We start from the raw sequence: 19,544 nt of genomic DNA, 5'->3' as shown, positions 1-19,544 counted from the left end.
TTTTCTTCCCTCTTTTCAAAAAATTTCTCCTATGCGACTTCCCAACTCATCCCTTGTTCATTTTGTTTTACTTGATTGCATACAACACTAATTAGAAAACCTTCATGTATAGAAGTCCAGACGAATTGGTTAGGTTGGCTTATTGTGTGTGAGAGAATGGCTCTACCAACAAGATTTTTGAGATTGTAGATTTAAAATTATAATTTTATAATTTTTTTTACTTAAAAATTATAGTATAAATCTAAATTTATAATATTCCACATTCAAAACTTGTATATTTAAATAGATTATTTTTTTAATTAATTTCAATTAATATTCAAATTTAAAACTTCATAATTTATAAATAGTTCCAATAGTACTGAATTAAAGACTTTATAGACTTTGATACTTGCATTCAATAATTCAATAATTAATGATATGTAAGGATTTTATTCACTAACAAACCGCATTTATAATTAAATCATGAACCTTTTCAATAATGAAAGTGAAAAAAAAAAAAGAAACAAACAAACAAAGATTAAAGTTTGGGATCTCAATTATAAAATTCCCAAAAGAATAAGAAGTGAGTTCCATGCTAACATTGTACAACTTGGATTTATATAATTGAACGCAAATCCAATTAAATAAGCAAGCTTACATTTCATGGTGTATTAAAATTCCATATCCATAAACAATTTTATTGATCAATACACAAGCACAAGTACAATACATATAGATATTTTTATCAAAATTTCATTTAACTTTTTTTAATATTTATTTTTACCCCTCAATGATAAATTTTTAGTTCCACCTCTAATCGTAATTATGGTTTGGTGTCTTCTGAATTACGGTAGGATTCACAATGCTGAACCCTCCATCCACCACAAGGTTTAATCCACTCACATAGTATGCATCATCACTAGCCAAGTACAGTGCAGCCTTAGCAATACCATCTGCCCTCAAAGTTTGTCCCTGGAGATTACCTGCCTTGCTTAATATTTCTTCTACCATTGGTATCATCGAAGCGTCTGTAATGGTAGTCATGCCTGTAACCACACCATAAGGTGAGATGCAGTTCACTCTTATACTGTATTCACCGAGCTCTGATGCCAAGTTCCTAGCAAAACCCCATATTCCACACTTGGCAGCTGCATAAGAATGGGTAGAAAGTCCAGCAATTGCAGTGCAGGCACTGGCAGTGAAGAGTATGCAACCTTTATGCTGGGGAATCATGACTCTCGCTGCATGTTTGGCTCCAAGAAAAGCACCCCCCAAGTTAACCTTAAGCATCAAGTCAAGGTCTGATTTTTTGGTGTCTAAAATACTTCCCAAAGAACGGTCCATGACCCCTGCATTATCATACATAATATCCAGCTTTCCATGTAATGATACAGTAGTGTCAATAAGGTTGATCACATCATCTTCATCTGATACATCACAGTGGATGAAGGTGACATTTTCTCCAAGCTTATCAGCTATTACTTTGCCTTGTTTGTCTTTGATATCTGCAACGACGACCCTGGCTCCATGTTCATGGAAAAGCTGCACCGTGGCTGCTCCAATTCCACTAGCACCACCGGTGATAATTGTCACCTTGCCTTCTAACCTGAAAATAGAATATCATCCCTCAAGTCTTATCAGAAGTTAATTAGTGGAGCAATCCAAACACATTTCAAATTGAACTAATTTCACGTATGAATAATGATGTAATTATTGGTAATTAATTACCTCTTGTGAGACACTACCTCAGAAGACTCACCCATCTTTTCGTACGTTGTGAACCTGGATTCCATCAAGAATAATAGGGGGAAAAAACAAAACTAAGGCTTGATTCGTGGATTGTGCTTTTCCCTTAACTAGCATTGGAATTTATAGGATAGAGATTGCGCAATTTGCAAAGAAATTATTATTATTAGGATAACTTACTATCATGTCCCTGCATTTTGTCAAAATTAACTATATTAGAAATCTAAGTATAACCTTAAAAGCAGGCATCGTGAGAGATTAGACTATGATGCCATGTTAGAAATTTAAGTCCAATCTTAAAATTCAGGTGTCAAGGTTAAAAGAGTTAAAAAGTTATAAAAAGATTCCAAGATCTATAAACAGGCAACATAGAATAAGAATGCCAAAAAGAATTTAGTTCATATTTTTTAAAAACTCAATAAAATATCATATATTTTGTAAAGACAAACTTTTATTAGTCCTTCTGTTAGATTTTTGTCAAATAAAACTTTAATCAATTCATTTTAACCTTATTTAAAAGGATTATTTTGTATGGATAGTTAAAATTATAGGAACTAAACAGTATGAATACTCGAGTACAGTTCTGAACACCTAATTTTTATCATTTAACACAAAAATTCAAAAGATTTATCATCAGAAAGTTGAGCTAACCTAATTAATAATTAGCAACTTCCTTAGTAGTTGCTCGCATCGATTTTCACCAGAAAATTTTTCATCAAAAAAAAAAATCCGGTAATTTATTATCCTCCACCTAAGATCAACGAAATTTTTTTTTTTTACACAATTTTTTTTTATATGCAAGATAATTTGTTATCCCCCACCTCGAAAATCTTGAAAAAAGGAGTGATTGCCGTCTATTTTGTGCCTCCTGTATAAGGGACCATTGTACTTAAATTCTTGGTTAATAGTTTATATCCCCACTTACAGAATATTCTTTATATATGTATCTATATTCTTTAATTTGGTTCTTGGAGTTTTGCCTTCTTTAATTTTTGTTTGTGTTTATATATGCTTATGTAATGGAATGTTGATGTTCAAATTGGATGCTTGAACATGAGAGACAAGTCTGAAAAGTAGCAATTAAAGACCGATTTCCATGTCTTCTAAAGTAGAAAGGCCAAAGGAGAATATTATACTGGATTAGAGGGTTGAGTAAGTTAGGGGTGGCCACGGTTCAGGAACCGCCGGTTACGGTTTCTAAACCGCTGGTTCAGGTTCAATGAAATCATGAACCTGAACTAAACCGCCATGGGACGATTTGGAAGACGGATCCTGAACCGCAGGTTCCGGTTCGAGCCCTGGTTTAAAACGGTTTAAAGGACGGTTCGAAAAATGACAGTTCAAGACGGTTTAGAGGACGTTTTGAAAGCGGTTTAGGGGAGGTTTAAGAGCGACTTAAAGGAAAAAATCTTATTGATTTAGAATTTAATTTATATTTGTAAAAATATTTTAATTTTTCTTAGAAATCTTTCAATCAAAATAAAATAAGAAAAAAAAGAATAAAAATAACTTATTTTTAAGAAAAATTTAATAAGCAAATACTTGAATTTATTAAAAAATTAGAGATGAAATTAATTTAAAAAAAATTAGAAAAATGTGCATAAACTTAATTTTGCCTATGTATCCCTTTAGGACTTAGATGAATCAAAATTTTCAATTATAAGTTGAGAGAAAAGAGATTGAGGTGGTTTGGTCATGTGAAGCGTAGACATAGAAAAGCTCCAGTTAGATAAGTAGAGCATATTGGGTTAAAGGATAGAAAGAAAAGAATAGGTTGACCTAAACTGACTTGGAAGAGAATAGTACAACATGACCTAGAAGTATTACACATTTCTGAGGATTTAACCCAAAATCGTTTAGAGTGAAAAAAAAGAATCCATATAGCCGATCTCAATAAATTTTTGGAATAAAAGTTTAGTTGAGTTGAGTTGAATTGAGTATTACTTGTCATTTTTTAAAAAATTATATGATAATTGATAATTAAAAAATATAAAAGAAAAAAAATCAGAATAGAGGGTATTGAAAATTTTATTGAAAATATAAAATAATAATAGAGTTATTGAGATAGTATTAAAAATTTCAGTGAGCATATAAAATAATAAAGTAGGAGAATTGTAAAAGTACTAAGAATTAAAAGGAGTGAAGAAAATAATTATTTAGAAAATTTGAGAGAAATTAAAAGAGTATTAAGAATTAAAGAGAGTGTAGAGAATAATTGTGTAGAGAATTAATGATATATATATATATATATATATATATATGAATTAGTAGTGAAGTGAGGCATTTATTAAAATTTTTTATATTTAAATCGCTGGTTTGCCCCGGTTCAAAACCGTCGATTTAATCCGGTTTGAAACCGACAGTTCACGGTTTCTAAAAAATATGAACCAAACCAAACCGTAGAAAGACAGTTTCAGTCCAATTCGAAGTCGGTTCTGGTTTTGACTAGTTTCAGTTCGGTTCCAGTTCAAAACTGGACCGTGACCACCCCTGGAGCAAGTTCCTACTTATAAATATTATATTAAATTAGATATTATTGAATTGAGTTCCCTTGGAATATGCATGATATTATTTATGTGAGATTAGTTGGAGATTGAATTTATCTCTTTAATGTGATATTTATATTCTCTAAAAAAGACTATTTATTTATATAACTGTATATGCTAATGTAAATTATGAGTATGGTTGAAAGAAGGAACCGTCTCGAGAAATTAAATCAATGAAAAAAATAATTTTCAATATGCAATAACCAACAGAGTAGAAAAAGAAAATAATTTTTTAAATAATAAATGTGTTATTTTTCTTTTGTTTAATATATTATATGATTGTGTAATTATGTATGTGCCTTAACTCATAAGCTTAAGAATCGTGCATATATAACATAACCAATCTCAAAATACCATGTGTTATTTCTATCAAGGAGAACTTGAAAGCCGAAGGGCAACAGATTGAAATAGTGTTGTACATCTCTTCAATAAGAAGAATAAGCTATGGTAAATTAAGAATCTGGGTACTGGAACATGTGGAATGATGGGTTATGAATGGTAAATCCCCCATCAATAAAAAGATTATGCCCACTAACATATCTACCCTCATCACTAGCTAGATATAGTGCAGCATTGGCAACGTCTTCTGCCTTAAGCGTCACACCCTTCAAGTTACTAAGTGAATTCATCACATTCTCTAGTCCCTCGTCGTCAAGCCCAACAAATTTTTTGGCTAAAGGCGTAGCAACCCCATAAGGGGACAAGCAATTCACTCTGATCCCAAATTGCCCAAGTTCAACTGCTGCATTTCTTGTAAGCCCTAAAACAGCATGCTTTGAGCAACAGTATGCATGAGAGGCCGCAGCACCTACACTTGAGCTCACACTAGCCGTGGAAATAATGCTGCCTCTACGTGCCGGAATCATGACACGGGCGGCGTGTTTAATACCAAGGAAAACTCCAGTCACATTAATGCTAAGAACGCGCTCGAAATCGGCCTTTTCATTGTCGATTATTCGAGGTTTGTTCTCATCAGCAATGCCTGCATTGTTGAACATTATGTCAAGCTTGCCATAGGTAGCAACTGCTTTGTCTACTGCATTTTTAATATGGGCCTCATCGGTAACATCGCAGTGGATGTAGGTGGAGTTTGATGGGCCTAGGGCTTGAGCCGCCGCATGGCCTAATTCGTCTTGGATGTCTGCAATCACAACTTTGGCTCCGTTGCGGGCAAAGACTTTGGCGGCGCATTCACCTATTCCACTTGCACCTCCTGTGATTAGGGCTACTTTCCCCTCTAGCCTGCATCAACATGTATATCAAAATACAAAAAAATATACGAGTTCTTGTGGAATTAATTCAAAAATTAAATATTTATTTATAATTTAAGAATTAATAAAAAAAAACTCTAGTCGTTTCCCTCTATTTATTTAATAAAAATATATCTAAATATATTTAATAAGCTATTTTATTTAATTATATATATAAATATATACACTTTTTTTTTTTCTTTCTATTTATTTTTTCCAATTTTTTGCTATATATATATATATATAAGGCACTGATCTAGTAACTAAACAGATTTCATAGCAATTAACAGATTGAAAGCACTGATCTAGTAACTAAATAGATTTCATAGCAATTAACAGATTGAAAGAACACAAATGATCATCGATTCAATAACAGACTCGTAAAAGATTCATCAGAAACAACCACCGCGGGAGGCGGTGTACATAGGTGGTTAAGCCACCAGCCGCGAGTGCCACAATCATCATCAAGGAAAGAAAAAAATGAAAGGAGAAGAAAAAGAAACATGAGATGATGAAGTTTAAAGTGACTTACCTTTTTGCAACTGCAGAGATTAATGAAGCCGCCATAGATAACTCTCTCTCTCACACTCATACATAGAGAGAAGGAGCTTAGTGAAGAACATATATTAGATCGAAAATGCCAAGCATTTAATTTAATAATGGAAGACAACTTTCTTTTTTGTTTTTTTTTTTAATATTAAAAATAGTGTTGGGTTGCGTGCATCTAATGATTTATTTGGATGGGTGGGGAAGAGTGATTAATAGAAGAATAAGGGAGGGTAAAAAAAGAGGAGGAAAAAGGTGAAGCAGATTATAATAAAAAAAAATTATGTTTAAAAAAAGTTGAATTAATAAAAAGATAAGGAAAGGTAATGTATATTTTTAATATTTAAAAATAGATAAAAAAAAATAAATAATTATTAGAAGTATAAAAATATTTTTTTAAAATTAGATAATTTATTAAATGAAAAGTTTATTATGATAAATTTTAAATTTATAAATAATAATGATTCATTATAAATAAATCATAAAATTAATAAATCAAAATAATAATGTATAAATTTAATAAAAATTAAATAAAAAATAGATTATTTAGAAAAAAAATGATAATTAAAATATAATAATTGAAACAAACTATTGAAAAAATAAATAAAAAAATAATAATTGAAGTATAATAATTACAGTAAACTATTTAAAAATAAATGATTGAAAGCAGAGAAACTATGTATGGCCATTTGAAAGAGAATACATTTATTTGTAGTGGTACGCTAGGTTTATTTTTAATGGATATAATTGAATTTTTAATAAAAAATTAAGGATACAATAGAAAAATAAAAAATAAAGTAATTTTCAGCTCTTACCTCCTCCTGCTTACATCCCAATTTGGGGTGTAAGAAAAATTGAGATTTGAGGAGTAAGAGAGAGTAAGCCTTACCCTTACTTACTCTTATCTTTTACTAATTCACTTTGTCCCAAACATGAGTATAACAGTTACTTATCCCTCTTTATCTTTATTTACCCTTCTCTCACCCCACCCAAACAGAGCGTAAGTCTCAGTTAGAATTAATAACTAATCAACTACTTGTTCAATGATGGTAATAAAAAATAAAATAAAAGCGAAATTAGTCTAATTCGATTTAAAATTATTTTGGTCAAATGTGTAGTTATTAGACCAACTCCAATTTAACTCTAAATTAAACTCATGTCTATTTGTATGCAGATAAAATCTCTTTAGAGTAAACTTAATTTTTTACATTCTTAAAAAAAATTATTTTTTTACATTAATCTTATATAGTTCTAATTTTTAAATTATTTAACGATATCTCCAAGAAAATCAAACATTAATAGGTTATTTATTAATTAAACTAATTTATTAGATAATATTTTTTTATATTATGCACTCAATGAAAGTGAATCATTATTATTACATAAGACAAAAGCAAAGCACCAACAAGTTGTCCGGTCGGCCATTTTTGTGGGTGTATGATTTCATCATATGACATTAACACTATTTTCTTATTTGTTCAAAAAAATTATTTTCTTAATTAATCTGAATTTTATATGATAATTAAACTCAAAAAATATTTATTTTAAAAAATTATTGATCATTAATCACAATCCTAATAGTTTAATAAAATCTCTTAATTTATTTCAATTAATGTATTCATGATTAATTTTGTATAATTTAACTGTATTATCACTTATAAATATTATATAATAATTTAATTTAACAAACTGTATAAAAAGAAATTCTTGTCATTGGTTGGTGATACTGCTGCTACTGTGTCACCTTTGCTTGTGCAGCCTCTATTTTTTTTTTTTTTTAATGCAGAAATGGGAGTAACATGGATATATATACACTCACGAATGTGCTTTGGGGCTCGCTCTTCCAATCTGTGAAGGATCCAAAAACATCACCTCCCTACAAAAATGAGAGATTCCTCATTTGTTTTCTTCTAACCTCCAAAATTTATTACAATTTTTTTAATTTAATTTTAATTAAAATTAAATTTAAAATTTGATAATTTAAAAATAATTTTAATATCATTAAATTAAAACTCATTCATTATTATTATAATTTTATTTCATGCGGCTGGTTTTTTTATAGCATTATGATGGAAATTCAGATTACCTACATGAATCAATTTGATGGAATTTTTTTTTATTTTTTAAATTAAAAAAAAAGGAAAGTATGACCATGTATATATAAATTGACAAAAAGGCCAAAGTCTTTATTAATAAAACCAAGACAGAAAACGGGAAAAAAATTGAACAAAAGAAGAGAAAAGGAGCAAAGTGGCCAACTCTATTAAATATGAAGGGTGTGCTGCTTTTACTCATGAACCTTTCCATAAATATGAAAAATTAGGATTAAAGGAAAAGAAGCACATATATATATATAATCAAAAGAATAAGTAATTATTGGTGAGCAAAATACTAGAATAATAACTAAATTTAAATAACGAGATATCATACTTTTTTAGAATGATTTCCTTAAATAGGGTGAGATAGGTTAAAATTCTGCTATATAAATTTAAATTAATGAATTTACTTTCTAATAAAACTATCGTAACTAATAATGAATTAATTCTAATTGCTATATAGATACACTCTTTAGTAAATTTTTCAGATATTGTTGATTCCAATGAGAGTAGCTTAAATATTGATGAATCAATTTCTTAATCTCAGCTACACAAGCGAGTTATCTGTCAGGACCCAACTTATGGGCCGGACCGGCATTAGGACCTGGGCCAGCCTAAAGCCCCCAAGGCCCGTAGTAAGCCTAGCTATTCATCAACCCAAATCTAAGGCCCATTTGGGCCCAATTTCAAGAATTCAATCGGACAGAGTCCGGCCATAAAATGAACCTTTTAACGGAGAGTTTTTAACTCACTCGACCTGTAAACACAATATATAATCAATTGGGGAGCTCAGCTCACCCTCCACATACTCATAATAGCATAAAGTCAAATGGGAGCTTAACTCCCTCATCCAGTTCAACATCCATGCATATAATAAGTTTACGGGTTCAACATGACAAATTATATTACAAATCCAAATCAAATAAATATTTCTAACACATGTGAAAATTTCTAGGAGTTACTAGAATTACACAAACATAAATAAATGACCTGCGAAGAAGAAAAGCAGGTTAACCACAACAATAATCCTCCTTTAGCCTGGAAAAATAATGAACAGGAGTGAGCATTCGACCCAGAGAGTAAAATATCAATTTTAACTATAATCTCTATAACTATCTAAAGCTAATGCACCCTGTAGAGTGAAATGCAACATCGTCAATATTTTCACGTCATAACAGCAAAAAGGTAATCTAGAGCACTCACACACCCGATAAGGTCAAATAATACATATATGGGAGCTGATCCCCTATACAGCCCTCTTAATCCAACCTGTGCCAGCGAATAACTCAAGCCGAACTTTCGCTTAATAAACCAAATCGGGGTCCCAGCGAAGAACTCAAGCCGTGTCTATCCCGAAGGACCGGGTCCCAGAGAAGAACTCAAGCCGTGTCTATCCCGAAGGACCGGGTCCCAGCAAAGATCTCAAGCCGTCTCTACCCGTCCTGTCCATAGCCAACACCATACCACACGCACGCCAACTCACGCACACTGCTCCAAATTACCACAACAATATCTATGGCACTTTAACAGTTGTGAATGCAACCTAAAACGTGCCTAGAGTTTAACTACATAGATACATATTTATAAGTGATGCATGGGCATGCTTGAACATATAATAATATCGAAATTACAATTAAAATTAATATTTTACTCACAGATTCAATCGAAGTCATTGTGGTGGCTGGGTGGAGGAGGAAGGCTGTCCCGGTTCACCTGACAATTTTATTACAATCATTTAATAAATTTGACTCAATACAAACTCAGAAAAAGATCAAAGATGTCCTAAGTTGTGCCGAAAATCCGGCAGAGTCTCCCCTATACCTACGATCTACCCAACCTGCAAAAGGGCTTAAAACGCATTTCTATATTCACAAACCATACACCCACAACTCAATCATATCACACATCCCCTCCTAGGCCCATCCAAACAGTCATCAATCATAATATGTAAAATTACAGTTTAGTCCTTATAATTGACCCTTTTTGCAAAAACTATCCAAATAAGCTCTAAAAATTCTAAAACTTTGTCCCGCAGGCCTTAGCAATATTACTAAGCTAACGCAAAAAGAATCATAATTTTCTGAGCTACCACAAATATTTTATAAATTTTTAATTCCATTCAAGTACTAGAAAATTAAGAAAAAGTAAGGTTCGGGTTTACCTATGCCGATTCTGATCTCGGGAACGCGTTCGGAACGTCTGACAATGGTGGGGTAGCCAAAATCTCGATCCAATTTTCGAGACTTTTTCGATAGCCTATCTGTCTGGTCGGAAATTTACAGACCGGGGCAACTGTCTAATTTCCACGAATTGAAGGTACCTACACGAAGCCCACAACACGGGGGTTAGTATATAATTTTTACGAAATTTTCTAAGCTCATTTAATGCTCGGAAAAACACTACAAAATTTCATGGGACCCATCAAAAAACGGTGTCAAAAAATTTTGAAATTTATATTGCCGTGAAGCTCTCGACGAGTGGAGCGCTCTGGTACTCTCAGTTTTCTCTTGGGGTTCACGGTTTGCGAGAAATCTAGCCTAAAAATCAAAATGGGTTAAAAATTCCCGGACAAAAATTAGGCAAACCGCTCGATGGATTTTGGTGTTCTTGGTGTCTATAGAAAGCCCTCAAGGTGTAGATGGTATTTGACACAAGACCCGGCCCAATCGGTGGCCGAATCTGCCAAATTTCGGTCGGGAAGCTGAAATGGTGTGTGCGCGCAAGTGGGTCTTCGCGCGAGTTTTTCGACCTCCTGGAGCGTTGGCCGGCCGTGGGGAGGCACTGTGGCGGTGCGCCAGCGAGGTGGGGAAGGCTGTGTGGTGGCAGCGCAGCCTAGGGAGGAGGGAGGAGAGAGAAAACGAGAGAGAGAGGAAGAGAGGTCGGGCGCGCGGCGGAAGGGAGAAGAAGAAAAAGAAAGGCCGGTCTGATTCGACCGGTCCAATTCGGTCCTGATCGATTCAGCCGGTCCGATTCAAGATACAAAATTTTAAATTTTTACTCTGCCTTGGGACCGAAAAAGAGGCCCAAAAATTCTGAAAAAATTCTAGAAAACTTAGAAAAATTCGTAGAGTCCAAATATATTTTTAGTTTTGCCACGTGGTCTTTAAATTAATTTTTAAAAATCATCAAAGTTTTATATTTTCGAAAAATTGAACCCGATTTCTAAAATCTGAAAAATTTCAAAATAATTTCCTAAAATTCAAATAAAATAAAATAAAATATTAATATTTACTCATAAAATAATAAATTTAAAATTAGGGGTGTTACATTCTCCCCCCTACAGAAAATTCGTCCTCGAATTTTACACAAGGCAGAATAAAATACAGAATTACACATTGAATAGATAAGGGTACTTACTACGCATATCCCGCTCTAACTCCCAGGTGCACTCTTCCACTGACTGACTCCTCCACAAAACCTTAACCATAGGAATCTGTTTTAATCTTAGCTGCCTCACTTGGTAGTCCACTATAGTTACAGATTGCTCCTCAAACGTCAGGTTTTCTTTCAGCTCTATTACATCCGGCTATAGCATATGAGAAGGATCAGGTATGTATTTCCTGAGCATGGAGATGTGAAATACAGGATGAACATGAGAAAGGTTGGGTGGTAACTCCAACCGGTAGGCAACTGCTCCAACTCTATCAGTAACCTCAAAAGGTCCAATATACCGAGGTGCCAACTTGCCCTTCTTTCCAAATCTCATGACTCCTTTCATCGGAGAAACCTTCAGGAATACATAGTCGCCTATTGCAAACTCTACATCCCTCCGTCTGGGGTCTGCATAACTCTTCTGCCTACTGAAAGTTGTTTTCAGTAGTTCCCTGATTAAAGGAACTATCTCTGAAGTGTACTGCACTAGGTCTACATCATGCACCTTCGCTTCTCCCATTTTCGTCCAACACAGAGGAAACCTACACTTTCTGCCATATAATGCCTCATAGGGTGCCATCCCTATGCTGGAATGATAACTGTTGTTGTAGGCAAACTCCACCAACGGTAACTGATCATCCTATTGACCTCTAAAATCCAAAACACACGTGCGAAGCATGTCTTCTAGTATTTGGATTGTCCTTTCGGACTGCCTGTATGTCTGAGGGTGGAAAGCGGTACTAAAGTTCAACTGTGTGCCAAGTGCATCCTGCAACTTCCTCCAAAATCGAGAAGTGAACTGGGGCCCTCTGTCAGATATTATGAAAGCAGGAACTCCATGCAACCTGACAATTTCTCGAATATAGAGCCGGGAGTACTATGCCACAGAATATGTTGTCTTCACAGGTAAGAAATGAGCTGATTTAGTCAGACGGTGTACAATTACTCATATCGAATTATATCCCCGCGTGGTACGAGGTAACCGAGTTACAAAATCCATAGTAATCATTTTCCACTTCCATTCTGGGATAGGGAGCTCTTGCAGCTTCCCTGACGGCCTCTGATGTTCAAATTTTACCTTTTGACAAGTCAAGCACTTGGACACAAAGTCTGTTATGTCTCTCTTCATGCCATTCCACCAATAACTTTCTTTCACATCATGGTACATCTTGGTGGAGCCTGGGTGGATATTGTACAGTGTATAGTGTGCTTCTCGCATGATTTCATTTTTGAGATTGTCCACATCAGGCACACATATCCTGGAACCTTGCATAAGGGCGCTATCATTGGCAAATCCAAACTCATCACCTTCACCCTATTGTACTTTTTCTATGATCTTCATCAATTGTTGGTCTCTGTGCTGGGAAACTCTAACTCTGTCTTGCAGGTCTGGCCTCACTGAAAAATGAGCTAACAATACCCCCTCATCTGAAAGATCTAAGATCAGACCTTGATCCATCAACTCATGTACTTCCTAAATCAACAGTCTCTTCTCTGCTGATATGTGCGCCAAGCTGCCAGAAGATTTTCTGCTCAAAGCGTCTGCTACTACATTGGCCTTCCCAGGGTGGTACTGGATGGTACAATCATAGTCTTTCAAAAGCTCCATCCATCTCTTCTGTCTCAAATTTAAATCCCTCTGTTGCAAGATGTACTTCAAGCTCTTGTGGTCGGTGTATATCTTGCACACTTCACCATATAGGTAATGTCTCCAAATCTTTAGTGCAAAGAATATAGTCACCATTTCCAAATCATGAGTAGGGTAGTTCTGCTCATGCCTCTTTAGCTGTCTTGAAGCATAAGCCGCTACTTTTCCATTCTGCATTAAAAAACACCCTAAGCCAACTCTGGAGGCGTCACAGTACATGGTATATCCTTCACCACTCATCGGTAGTGTCAACACAGGGGCGGTGGTTAGACACTCCTTAAGCTTCTGGAAACTCTTCTCACAATCATCTGTCCAAATGAATGGAACATTCTTCCGAGTCAACTTAGTTAGGGGAGCTGCTATCCTGGAAAAATCTTGCATAAAACGCCTATAGTAACCAGCTAGGCGCAGAAAACTTCGCACCTTAGTGACTATTGTAGGCCTAAGCCAATTAGTTACAGCCTCAATTTCCTTGGGATCCACTTGAATGCCTTCACTAGAAACCACGTGTCCCAAGAATGAGATGCTTTCTAGCCAAAATTCACATTTTAAAAATTTGGCATATAGCTGGTGCTCCCTCAAAGTCTGCAACACCATCCTCAAATGCCACACGTATTCTTCCTCGGTCCGAGAGTATACCAAAATTTCATCTATGAATACGATGACAAAACGGTCCAGGAATGGCCTGAATACCCTGTTCATCAAGTCCATAAAGGCTGCTGGTGCATTAGTGAATCCAAAAGACATCACCATGAACTCATAATGACCATATCTTGTCCTGAATGCTGTTTTGGACACATCCTCATTCCTGATTCTCAACTGATGGTAGCTTGCTCGCAAGTCTATCTTGGAAAAGAATCTAGCTCCTTGGAGCTGATCAAACAGATCATCGATCCGAGGAAGTAGATACTTGTTCTTCACAATCACCCTGTTCAGCTGTCTATAGTCAATGCACAACCTCAATGACCCATCTTTCTTTCTCACAAATAAAATAGGAGCACCCCAAGGTGAAGTGCTCGGACGTATGAAACCCTTATCCAAAAGCTCCTGTAGTTTCTCTTTTACCTCTTTCAATTCTGCTGGTGCCATCCTGTAAGGCGGCATTGATATGGGGTTTGTACTCGGAACAACATCAATGCAAAACTCTATTTCCCTTCCTGGTGGCAACCCTGGAAGCTCCTCAGGGAAGACATCCATGAATTCGCTGACAACAGGAACATTTTCCATGTTGACACCTTCTATAGATGTATCTCTCACCAATGCCAAATACCATTGACATCCACGCCTCAACATTTTTTTAGCACTAATTGCTGACACCAAATTATATGGAGTCACGCTCCTGTCACCATTAAAGCTAAACTCTTCCACACCAGATATGTGGAAATACACCTTTTTGTTCCTGCAGTTTAAAGTGGCATAATGAGTTGCCAACCAATCCATTCCTAAGATTACATCGAAATCCATTATTGGTAGAGGAACCAAGTCTGCTGGGAGAATCTTTCCATCCACTACTACTGGGCTACCCGAAAAAACCATATCTACATCTATGTTGTCACTAAGCAGGGTAGCTACAGACAAAGGACATTCTAAAGTTGTAAGGTTCTTACCCAATCTCATGGCAAACACTGGGGAGACAAAGGAGTGCGTAGCACTCGGATCTATCAAAACATGAGCCTCATAGGAACAGATTAGAAGAATACCTGCCACAACTACATTGGAAGCCTGAGCATCCTGGTGGGTCAGGGTGAAAACCCGAGCTTGACCCCTACCCTGCATTGCAGAACTCTGATATTAACTTCTACCTCCTGATCTGCCTCTAAATCCACGTCTCCCTTGTCCTCGGCCCTATTGGCCACTAAACTGACTGCCTGCCATGTTGGAAGCACCAAGATACAACTGACGAGGAACATTTGCAACAGAACCCTATGACCCCATCTGTGGCTCGCTGAACATGGGGCATTCCCTAGTAAAGTGACCTGGTTGGCCACACCTGAAACATACTCCTGTACCTATCAGACAAGGTCCTGAATGTCCTCTTTCACACTGTGCGTAAGGTACCAAGGAGGATCCTGAACAGACCCAGAACTGTTGTATCCCGAACTGTGACCATTGCTGGATCCGTACCCTAGTCTGAATCCTCTAGATTTGTGTCTAAAACCACTCCTCTTGTTCCTACTTTTTCCTCTGTAATTACTTTGGCCTCCACTATCCGGAGCACCCATGTGGGGAACACCTGAAGAACCCTCTGCTTTATTTTTCTTTGCTCTTCTACTGTCATCTCCAGTGTAGCTAATCTCAATCTGTCGGGTTCGATCAACTGCCACATCAAAAGACTGATCTGACATCATGGCCAGGTTTGCATACCTCCTGTCCAGCCCCTTTAGGAACCTTTTCACCTTCATACTTTCTGTAGCCACTGATGTTGTCACACCTTACCCCTCTGTAAGGCATAACATGATCCCATAGAATACCTAATGAACTACTGAACTTCACCTATCGATAACTTATTAAGTACCCTACAAGGGATTTTAAAACAATTTTCTTACTTTCAAAAGGGGTGAGCATTTTCTACTAGGTATTAAAACATTTAATTAGAGTTTGAAAACTAGTTAAAATTTTTATCCCATTTTATTTTTTCCCAAATTTTATAAAAATTTTGACGGAGTGCTGTCTGTATTTTGAGAAAAGAGTTCTTCAAATACCTGTAAAAAGCACTTCCAATGATTTTTCTCAACAACTTCATCAATTCAACATCCATCCCAATCAATTTCAACATCATTTTTCAAATTCCAAACTTCAACATCATCAAAATACTACTAATTAATTTCATTTAAATTAAAATAAAATATTTTCATTCATATGTAATTAAAGATAAAGCAATTTATATACATCATTACAAAAATTTACATTAAGAAAAATCTAAACTAAAATTTATTACAAGTTTTATACAATTCTATACAACTGCTCATGACCATTTTCTACATTTACATACATTACATACATCAAAATAATTTTTACAATCAGGGTATAAAATATACCTAATAACCTTCAGAGTAGGTAGCTCCTCAATTCTCAGCAGCTCACTCTGCTGCTCCTCTAGTCTCTATATCTGCGACAGCAATAACAGCCATCGCTGAGTACTGGGACTCAGTGGTGCACAACATACTAAAATAACCTTTATGCAAAATTTAAATCATACTTATTCAAAAATTAAACTGAACATGAAATATAAATTCAAAACATGATTATAAGATTTTAATCCAAACAATTTCATTTCGAAAGCCTCAAAACAAATTTCATAAAAACATACAGTTATATCATGCTATTTGAAACAAATATCATCTCAATAGCCATAGGCTAAGGAGAAGTCACATCACAAGGCTAGCTAGCACAAATATATGGGAACCCATTCTTTTTTTTCTTCTACTAGCGCACATCTCAACACTTCAATCAGAGAAGGAATCAAAATTCGAAACTGATTTCCCCCACTAGTCATGCTAGTGAGATATTCAAATATATGGTCATGACACTGTGGTTTCAAAACTATCTTAATAATTTACTAAACATTTATTGCCATTTCAAACATAAACAATTAATCTTTCAACGATTTAAATCAAAGGCATAATAAACATTTCAAGACAATGGTATCACAATGTAATATTTCAATTCATTCAAAACAATGTGCAGAAAAAAATTTACAGAAATTCTATATTGTGCACAAACCTTATACGAGTCGCCTCTTGGCCTTGACTCGACACCTCGGATTCTTTCCCGGTATTCTTCTTCACTGAAACACACAATTTCACAGTGTTTCAGTATCATAACTTATCATAAATCCAAAAATAATTTCAAATTTACTTTTACCTAGCTTTAATATGCTAAAATTGACGTTCTTTAAAATTTGTGTTTCGAGGTTACTATTCATAACACTATTCAAGTCAATTTGTTGACTTTCTAAGGCTTAATAGGTATGGGAATTCTAATTTCACCCACATACTACATTTTGGTTACTAAATTTATTGGTTTTGGTTGTTTACTCAAATTCTAAGTCTTTTAGGCAAATTTGTAAATTTTCAGTTTTGGTATCTTATGTTGCACTATTCCATTGGTCATTTGGCTGTTAGAATTTGGCTAAGTATTCTTCATAGAAATTGTTCCTTATTGTCTTAACTTTATTCTCCTTTTTGAATGACTCCATTTGGAGTTTTTTAGCTCAAGTTATAGCTATTTGAATCATGGCTGCTGAATTGGACTTACCCAGATTTCTGGGTAAATTTTTGGGTTCTGGTAGTTTTAGGTCACCAATTTTGGGTGGCTAAATGACTTAGTTAAGGGCATAATTTGGGTTTGTGTTCTTCATGAAAGTTTAGGTCTATATCTCAGCTTTCTACTGGTAAAATTTCAGGTCATTTAGACTTGCCTAGCCCAAGTTATGGCCAAGTGAACAAATATCATTTGGTCATTTTTGTACAGGGCAGAACACTCACATCCGGATTTGTCCAATTTGTTCACTATGCTATGGTCACTTTTTGGGCATGATTCCTGAATGAAAAATGTGTCATTTTGTGTCTAGTTTCATTCCCAATTGGCCTCACACCAATTGGGTTAGTAAATTTTCAGTTTTGGTCCCTAAAAGGGAGCTTGGTCATGCTGCCTGCAGCATGTATCTAATCAATCCGAATTTAAACCTAATTTTGACATTTCCAACATACCTCAATTGGTCACAAATGACCATTTTTCAGCTTAAACAAGGTCAAACACACCATTTGACCAATTCTCCAATTTTTTGTCTTCCAAAACCCTAGGTCCAAACCCTAGGTCCAAACCCTAATTCATCAATTTGTTACATTTAATCAATTCAACACATATACACATACTTCCTCAACTCAATCAAGCTTAGATACACTTTTAATTCAATCAAAACACATGCATACTCATATCAAACCCTAGCTGGCCGAAATTACCCAAGTCCTCCAACACTTATTTTCATTTCATTTTATGTTAATTTCTAAGTTCATTACGCTAAAAACACAAGAATTAAACCAAAAGTTTCAAGTTTGGATCACTAACCTTAGTGCAGAATTTTCTTTCCTCTTTAACTTCCTCCTTTCTTCTTTCTTTCTCTTGAATCTTCTTTTCTAATTGCCCAAGAAAAAATTTAGTTATGGTAGGATAATTTTTTATGGTGTGATTTTCTTATCTTCAAGCTCAAAGATGAGCTTTAATGGAGTTTTGGTAAGGGAGAGGTGAGAGAGATGGCTCACGGAAAACTTGAAGAAGATGACACTTTTTGATTTTTTTTTCTTTCTTTTATGTATTTTAACCCTTATGGAAGACCACAAATTATCCTAAATTAATTTTTTTAATTATAATGTTTATTGCATCATGCATGATGTCATGCATGATGTCATCACTTTTCACTTTTTCTTTTTCCTTTTTTTTATTTATTTTTTCATTAGTTCTTTAATTTAATTTCCGATTCCGAAATTTTCTTTTCTCCGATTTTATTTGACAGTTAGGTCAGGAGTCAGCTCTAGGGGTGAATTGACCAAATTGCCCCTCGCCAATTTGACCTGGTTTGTAAAAAATTCAATATTTCTTTCGGATCCCTGACCTAATTATTTGACCTGCTTAACAATTCTTTTTCATGCTTTTCTCTTTTCCACTGTGTTCGCAATAGTCCTAAGGACCGCAACATCACATTTTATGGTTCGAAATTTGAGTTTACATCTACCTCGCAGTCCTTCTCGAGAAGGTCACCCATCGCTGTGACTCTCAGCTCATTTAACTTCTTATGTTCTATTTTTCTTATTTATACTTAACTAATTGACAATTACTAATTATTTGTGTTTAGGACTTATCTAGTTGTCTTAGATGTTATTCTAATCCCCTTAATTATCCGGACCAACACTGGTCACTGGAATAGTGAAATATACCAGCCTATGCAAATAGGGGTGTTACAGCTGTAGGGGCATATCTGCTCAGTTCTAGAAATTCTGTAGCATATTCATCTATAGACCTGTCATTCTGCCTTAAGGCCTCAAAGGCCCACTGCTTTTGATCTCTGAAACTTTCTGGTATAAACCGGTTGATAAATAATTCCACAAACTGGGTCCATGACAAACCTTCCATCCGAGGTAATATGTAGTCATTCATCCATTGTCTAGGCATAGGCCCCATGACATGCTGCACACACTCTATGAGCCTCCTATCAGTCAACTGCAACTCCATCCCTGTCTGTTTGCAGGAATCCAAAAACCGATAAGCATCATCTGACACATCATAAGTACCCGGCACCAATTTCTTGAAATTAATTATCTGTTTGTAAGGTTTCCCCCTTGGTGCGATGGACTGTTGCTGT

General features: G+C 35.0%; 2 protein-coding genes across 2 annotated transcripts; both read right to left on the bottom strand.

Moving 5' to 3' along the window:
* Positions 1 to 792: 792 nt before the first annotated feature.
* On the bottom strand, positions 793 to 1,742 carry LOC110639696 (tropinone reductase-like 1). Its single transcript, XM_021790745.2, has 3 exons — positions 1,708 to 1,742; positions 1,194 to 1,585; positions 793 to 1,082 (listed from the first exon to the last, which is right to left on the bottom strand). The coding sequence occupies exons 1-3, from the start codon at positions 1,740 to 1,742 to the stop codon at positions 793 to 795; spliced, it is 717 nt and encodes a 238-aa protein (XP_021646437.2).
* A 2,872-nt stretch (positions 1,743 to 4,614) lies between these two features.
* Positions 4,615 to 6,184, bottom strand: LOC131178599 (secoisolariciresinol dehydrogenase-like). The gene is made up of 2 exons (XM_058143668.1): positions 6,054 to 6,184; positions 4,615 to 5,513 (listed from the first exon to the last, which is right to left on the bottom strand). Exons 1-2 carry the CDS (start codon positions 6,086 to 6,088, stop codon positions 4,724 to 4,726), a joined length of 825 nt encoding a protein of 274 aa, XP_057999651.1. The 5' UTR covers positions 6,089 to 6,184; the 3' UTR covers positions 4,615 to 4,723.
* Between the last annotated feature and the right edge of the window lie 13,360 nt (positions 6,185 to 19,544).

Source organism: Hevea brasiliensis, chromosome 3 (genome assembly GCF_030052815.1).
Source record: "Hevea brasiliensis isolate MT/VB/25A 57/8 chromosome 3, ASM3005281v1, whole genome shotgun sequence".
Lineage (NCBI taxonomy): Eukaryota > Viridiplantae > Streptophyta > Magnoliopsida > Malpighiales > Euphorbiaceae > Hevea > Hevea brasiliensis.
This window is presented reverse-complemented; position numbering and strand designations above follow the sequence as displayed.

Bases quoted from the DNA above. Each gene is read 5' to 3' on its own strand.
- LOC131178599 (XM_058143668.1), bottom strand. From the start codon at position 6,088: ATGGCGGCTTCATTAATCTCTGCAGTTGCAAAAAG. The intron at 5,514-6,053 runs GTAAGTCACTTT...ATGTTGATGCAG, and splicing joins ATCTCTGCAGTTGCAAAAAG to GCTAGAGGGGAAAGTAGCCC.
- LOC110639696 (XM_021790745.2), bottom strand. From the start codon at position 1,742: ATGGGTGAGTCTTCTGAGGTAGTGTCTCACAAGAG. The intron at 1,586-1,707 runs GTAATTAATTAC...TTCTATTTTCAG, and splicing joins GAGGTAGTGTCTCACAAGAG to GTTAGAAGGCAAGGTGACAA. The intron at 1,083-1,193 runs GTTGCATACTCT...ACTTGGCATCAG, and splicing joins CATGATTCCCCAGCATAAAG to AGCTCGGTGAATACAGTATA.